The sequence below is a fragment of the Myotis davidii genome, unplaced genomic scaffold (genome assembly GCF_000327345.1).
Source record: "Myotis davidii unplaced genomic scaffold, ASM32734v1 scaffold834, whole genome shotgun sequence".
In the NCBI taxonomy this organism is placed as follows: domain Eukaryota; kingdom Metazoa; phylum Chordata; class Mammalia; order Chiroptera; family Vespertilionidae; genus Myotis; species Myotis davidii.
In genome coordinates this window covers 143,517-150,003 of record NW_006285781.1, presented here as the reverse complement: position 1 = coordinate 150,003, position 6,487 = coordinate 143,517, and the positions used below count along the sequence as shown (strand labels likewise).

Sequence of the window (6,487 nt, the reverse complement as noted above, 5' to 3'; positions counted from 1 at the left end):
TCTTTCCTCCCACATATAATTTTCTCTGAAAATATATGAAATATATGGATCCTTAATTTTTATTTTATAAATAAGAGTAATTGAAAAGCTAGATACAGTTCTGGGAAGGAGAGGGAGAGAAAGGAGAGAGGGGACAGAGAAACAGAGAGACAGAGAGAGAGAGAGAAGGGAGGGAGGGGGAGAGAACAGGAACAAGAATGGCTTACAAGCATAAATTATCACCAGAAGCTTCTCTGGAGATTAGCCAACACTTTGCCATGGTTCCTATGCCTCGGGCATGTGTTCACATGAAGCAAATCCTATTAAACACCGTTTCGGGGATCTTTTCACTTACATTTGCTTTGCTATCCAGTTGCTAATGAAGGCATCTGATATTGCAAGAAGTGCAGATTTTTCGTCATTGGTCCTACTAAGGGCCCAGCTATGTAACAAGGATCCCCCATAAAACGTAATCCATTCGGAGCATCGGGGTGTTTCCCTCTCACTTACCACAGTAACAAGACCACCCTGCGCCAGGCAGGTCTGACGCTGCTCAGTTACATACCCATGATGTTAGTTTCCCATGATGTCTTGGTTATCTCTTTTAAAAAACACACCAAGAAAGCACATTCGTTCATTCATTCATTCAAATAGTATCTGTTGTAGTAACCAGTAACCAAACAAAGACAGTAGTATTAATTCCAAATATATCCTATACGGTAAAAGCCTAATATACTAGGTGTCTGGCCGTCCAGTCGGCCGTTCAACCAATCAAAGCCTAATATGCTAATGATATGCTAAGGCTGCTCAACTGCTCGCTATGATGTGCACTGACCACTGGGGGCAGATGCTCCAACCAGTAGATTAGCTTGCTGCTGGGGTCCGGCAGATCTGGGCTGAGCGGGACAGGCCAGTCATGCCCTGGAGTCCTCCCACGGCCCTTTCCCCATCCAGCCTGGCCCCCAATTGTCCCCCAATACCCCAATCAGGGGCAGGGCAGTCAGCCAACTGCCTGCAGCCCCTTCCCCCAGCCGACCTACATCTGATGGGACCCCATCAGGGCAGGCCGGCCAGACCCCACCCGTGCACCGGGCCTCTAGTATATTAATATTTTACTATGGTTACACTATTGCAATAATACATTGCATTTCCAACCACATTACTATAATATCCATTTTAAGTTTTACATTGAATCAAATTCTCCTAAATCAAGAGCCAAACATGAAGCGCATTGACTTGGGAAGTAACCCGATTTAATCTCTCACTGAGCGAAGGAAGAAATATAGCCCAGAGGCGGCAAAGACAGTGCAATGCCTCCCAGCTCTGTGTCTTTACTGCATTGCATTGTTTAAAATGCAGAGCGGATCTTAGCTGGGGAGCAGCCTGGCTGTGTCCACTCCCGTTCATCTCTGCACCCTTAGAGGTGCTGTGGGCAGGGGGTGCCCACCTCCCCGAGGGCGCTCTTACCTCCGCGGGCTCCGAGGCGCCTTCCACAGCGCTCATTCTCCGCGTGCCCTGCTCAGGGTGCGCCAGCAGGGCTGTCTGTCCTGGTGTCTTGGAGAGCAGAAGGAAAAGAAGAAAGAAAATGGCTCTTGAGGTGTCGTTTCAAGGGAGGCCAAGCATACAAAGTTTCAAAAAGCCCACAGAGCGTGGAAAACAGGGACAGCGTCTCTTCCTTACAAGGGAACGGCGTGCCCGGACGCAAGCTGCACGGAATGGTTACAAGCCCAGCAACTGCGATTTTAACGTTTCCTCTCTTCCAAGCCGGGATTTCCCAGGATGTCTCAAGCCCACAGGCTGTGACTCAGAGGCTAGGGGTGGATTAGCCCTGCTGTGGTATGTAAATCGACATTCTTCCTTTCCTGGCAGCGTCCTCCAGGGAGGGGAAGTCACCAGAGCCCGGCAAACCAGGCCCCTCACTGCCATCACCTCCCTGCATTTCCCAGAGCCCGGAGGTGACCGCTGACTCCTTCCAGCTCACTCACCGTGTCCCTCAGGCCAGGCTTTCGGGCAGTGCCTCCCGAATGTGCGCTGAGCTGTGTGGGGCTTAGTGAGTCATCTGTTGTTCTTTAAGTTCTGCTAATTTTATGGAACTAGGAGAGAAAACCATTCAGTACAGAGGAGATTGGCATTGTGTGCACGGCTTCTCTCCTATGTTGGCAGAACGTTTAAGGTGGCTCTCAGGTTCAAGGCTGCGCTTTCCTAGGCAAAGTCTGGGTTTTCTCCATGGATTAGGAGAAATCGGACAGAGAACACCATCGGACGCGATCTCTTTCCCGACCTCACATTTTCCCTCAGTTGGTGGGCTCTTGGCCTGTGCAAGGCATCGAGTGATGGAGCACTCGGCAGTGGGACGGGGAGCCTGAGGGGTGGGTACTGGGTGCTATACAAGGGGTCGATGGGCAGCCCTCATCCTGGCATGGAAGAAAGAGAGTGAGAGATAAGCAAGAATATGAAAGGGAAGAATGTGCTGTGAGAAGGAGAAAAGAAAGAATTGACAGTCGATCACATCATTCACATTTGTCTTCAGAGCTTCCTATGAGACGCCCACATGGATGTAATATAAATCCCCAAACTCCTGAAATTCAGAGTCTTTCAAAGGGGATGAATGGGCCCAGCCTCGAGAATCCCCTCCTTTCCCTGAAACGAGTCCTGGCCCCAGTGCATGCAGCTCGGACACCTGGAGCCTTGCCCTCTTGGGCCCCCTCCAACCTGGGGCTTCTGACCATGTTTGACCTCCAACCAGCCAGGCCACATGCTCTGCCTGGTATGTACAATAGCTCGTTTACATGTGGGTGTGGTCACCTCTGTGTCCACAGTTCCTGGGCATGGACAGGTGCCGTGCACATGTCAAGGATAAATATCTACCTGCTAATCATATAGATGTGTGCTGTGTGTGTGTGTGTGTGTGTGTGCACGTGTGTGTGTTTACTCTTTGCTGGCTTCTTGGTCTGTTGGGGTGCACTGAAGTGAAAGGCAGTGACATTTCCTTAAGGCAATATCTAAAATTAGCAGTGGGAATCAAATGGTTCCGAGATTTCGGGGGAGCATTATGACCCTATGGTCTGATTTTAGGGGACACAAGCAGAGATTTCCTGGAAACGGCCACTTCCCTAACAGTAAATATGCTCACCAGAAAATTAAAAAAAAGGACAATAATATAAAATGCCTTTTTCCAACACACACTCCCCCCCTACTTATATATATTAGTAGCTCGAGGTCCTATGTGTGTACTTAACAGTAGTAACCAGTGGATGGGACAACAGTGACCTGGGGAGTGGTCAGGACATTTTCTTGCCAGGAAACACTGTCCTTGGCCCTGCTGTCTTTGGGTGTTCTCTGCCCAGGTGCCCCCTGTTGGGTGTTCTCTGTCCAGGTGTCCCTGTTGGGTGTTCTCTGTCCAGGTGTCCCCCGTTGGGTGTTCTCTTCATGCTGCACCAGCCACGAGCCTTGCCAGGTGGACTGGAGCCTGGTCCTCCAGAATCAGTCAGCGCTTCCTCCTCTGTGGTCCTGGCACTTCCAGGAGCAGCAGCGCCAGCATGGACCATAAAATGATCATCAGGTCCACACACCTGTCACTCCCACAGTCAGTCATCAGGTCCACCCACCTGTCTCCCCCACAGTCATTGGGTCCGCACACCTGTCTCTCCCACAGTCAGCCATCAGGTCCACCCACCTGTCTCTCCCACAGTCATTGGGTCCGCACACCTGTCTCTCTGGAGAGCAGGATTCCTGGGGACCAGGGAAGTACCCTTAGCTGAGCCTGGACACCCACACTTTTCCTCGCTCAGTAAGAGGTGTTTTCCCTCAGGCTGACTGAGCATGTCATAGATGCAGAAGGAAAGCCCCATCTGCCTTGCATTTCACAGCCAGCCCCCAGCCTCCAGGCCACCGCACTGCGAGCCGGCACTGCCACCCTCACCCATTATTGGCATTGTGTCTAACAAACTGGACCTGGAGGGCTGGCATGGGAAAGTAGGGTCACCAAACCCAACTCGGGGTGGCAGTCCGCGTCCCATCACACAGCCACATATGTCAGGAGTCCAGAGAACATGTTTGTGAAGCATGTCCTACAGCCGTGTTACTCACGGGACCTCCCAGGCCAAATACGCTGCTTCCTCAATGTCATCATGAGTTTATAAGTTTCTTAACTGAGAGGCTTCTGTTATTCGATGGCATAGCCAGGAAGGTGTATCTGAGGCTTTTTCTAATGCTGCACTGAGGTTCCAGGAGTCTGGGCGAGGACAGCCTAAGGCAGGAAGAGCCACACCTGCCCCAGTGTCCGCTCGCAGAAACCCCAGATTCCCGCTCTCTCTCCTCTTCTCCTCTGTGCAGGCACTGGGCCCTCTGGTCACCCGTCAGGTAAAATGATGAAACCGGGTAGAATGCCCCCCGCATTCCACTCCTTACTGCCAGGCTTGGGGCTTCCCCGTGACCCTGTGTGTTGTCTCGCTGCTCCTCTGGCCACCCAGGGGCCTGGCCTGTGGATGCTAGGACCCTCCCGGAGCACAGCTGCCTCTCATCTCCTGGCACCTGGGCGAGTCGTCCCAGGGATGGGTCTGTAGGAAGTGTCCTACTCAAAGGTGTCTCTTACCCACCTTTGATTTGGCCTCGGTTTACCCCGAACGCCTTCTATCCAACAAGGGGAGGCCACGCAGAAGTCAGGAACGGCTTTCGTCTCCCTCCTCTTTAAGAGCCTGAATTCTGGCCGAAACCGGTTTGGCTCAGTGGATAGAGCGTCAGCCTGCGGACTGAAAGGTCCCAGGTTCGATTCCGGTCAAGGGCATGTACCTGGGTTGCGGGCACATCCCCAGTAGGAGATGTGCAGGAGGCAGCTGATCGATGTTTCTCTCTCATCGATGTTTCTAACTCTCTATCTCTCTCCCTTCCTCTCTGTAGAAAATCAATAAAATATATTTAAAAATAGAAGAGTCTGAATTCTGGTTTCTGAGAGGCTGGTTTTGGCTTAGAGACTTGTGTCTGTTTTCCTGTGCCGCCCAGTGAGGTATTTTATTGTAAACCAAGCCTTCCACAGCCGCCACCAAGTGCTTTCACAGTTTCACTCGCTTTATATTCTTGTCAAACCCATTTTAGAGATGGGAAAACAAGATTCTGATCATCAAAATCTCATTTTGATAAAGAATAGGCTAGCTCAACTTTCAAAAAAGGGAAATAAGAAAAACAGAATCTAGATCTTATTCTTTTCGTATTGTTTTTTTTTTTTTTCAAACAAGTGGTTCCCGAAACCACGTGTTGTCTTGCAGTAGTTGTCAGGAAGTTTCCCTCATAATCTCTAAGAGAGAGAGAGAGAGAGAGGGAGAGAGAGATTTATTGTTCCACTTACTCATGCATTCATTGGTTGCTTCTTGTATGTGCCCTGACTGGGTATCGAACCTGCAACCTTGGCATATCAAGATGACGCTCTAGCCAGCTGAGCTACCCGGCCAGGCCTGTACCAAAGGTATGAAAAGCCAATTTCGGGGGCTGTTTCTTAGTTAAAAATCAGTAACGCAAAACAGAATCCAAAGACAAGACGGGGTCCTTAGGCCATTCAACGCTGGAGGACCTCTCAGGGCGTGGACACTCTTCTCCCTGCTCCCAAGCCGCGTCCTTGATTCCAGACATCACGGGGCCTGGGTCTGTTGGTCCATGAAACGCATTCCACGCCTCCTACCACTTCCTTTTGCATTTGAAGACATACATTACAGGGCCAGAAATTAATGCTCGTATATGAATGTCTTCGGTTAGTGTCAATTGCATGTAATACTCGTTCTGGAACCTGTTTATTCTCACTCAGACAATGTTTTTCCTTTTTGCTACAAGACTCCCAATGCCCTGTGCTCGCCCACTCCTGCTGCAGCCGAGGGGAGAACACACCTCCATACGGGGAGCCCGCAGAAGGTCCCATGAAGGAGGGATAGGCAGGCCTGCAGGTCCCAGGAGGGAGAGAAGCGCTGTTCTGTGAACGGTGCCCCTAGAGGTGTGCGCAGGAGGCCTGGGAGAGCCCAGGACAAGACCCAAGTTTGGGCGACTTGGCGGATAATGATCCGTTGACGAATGTCAGAAAGTTTTAGCTGAGACGAGATTGAGTGGCTGTAGAAAATGCTGAGTGACATTGACATGCGTGTAGAGAGAAGTCACGTTCAGCGTATGTCTGGCGTCCTCAGCGATTATCTTGTAGTTTAATGAACTGAGGACCGTCCAGACCCGGGTGAGTCTGACATAGCACACAGGCGGGTGAGAACGGCCAGCCTGGGGGAGGGGGAGGAAGGCCCGAGAAAAGGGGGGATCTGGGGGCTCACATTACAGATGTCGATGGAAGAAGACATTTGAGAAGTGGGTTGAGTCCAATGCCAATGAGAGTTCAAGTGAGAAATCAGAGGGAAGGACCCCGGGGCTGACCGGGAGGGCGTGGCCGCGGGGGAAGGGGCTGGGAAACCCTGGGCGCAGTGCTCTGGAGCGAGGCTGGGATGGGGGAGCCGCAACACCGCCAGACAATACTGTGCTC

At 51.3% G+C, this 6,487-nt stretch overlaps 1 protein-coding gene across 1 annotated transcript in view; it reads right to left on the bottom strand.

Moving 5' to 3' along the window:
• TNIP3 (TNFAIP3 interacting protein 3) overlaps nucleotides 1–1,720 on the bottom strand; it is a 17,195-nt gene extending 15,475 nt beyond the window's left edge. The window contains exon 1 of the mRNA XM_006756687.1: nucleotides 1,447–1,720. Coding sequence (XP_006756750.1) covers nucleotides 1,447–1,482 — 36 coding nt within the window. The 5' untranslated portion in view covers nucleotides 1,483–1,720. The remainder of the gene's footprint in view (nucleotides 1–1,446) is intronic.
• Nucleotides 1,721–6,487: the final 4,767 nt, after the last annotated feature.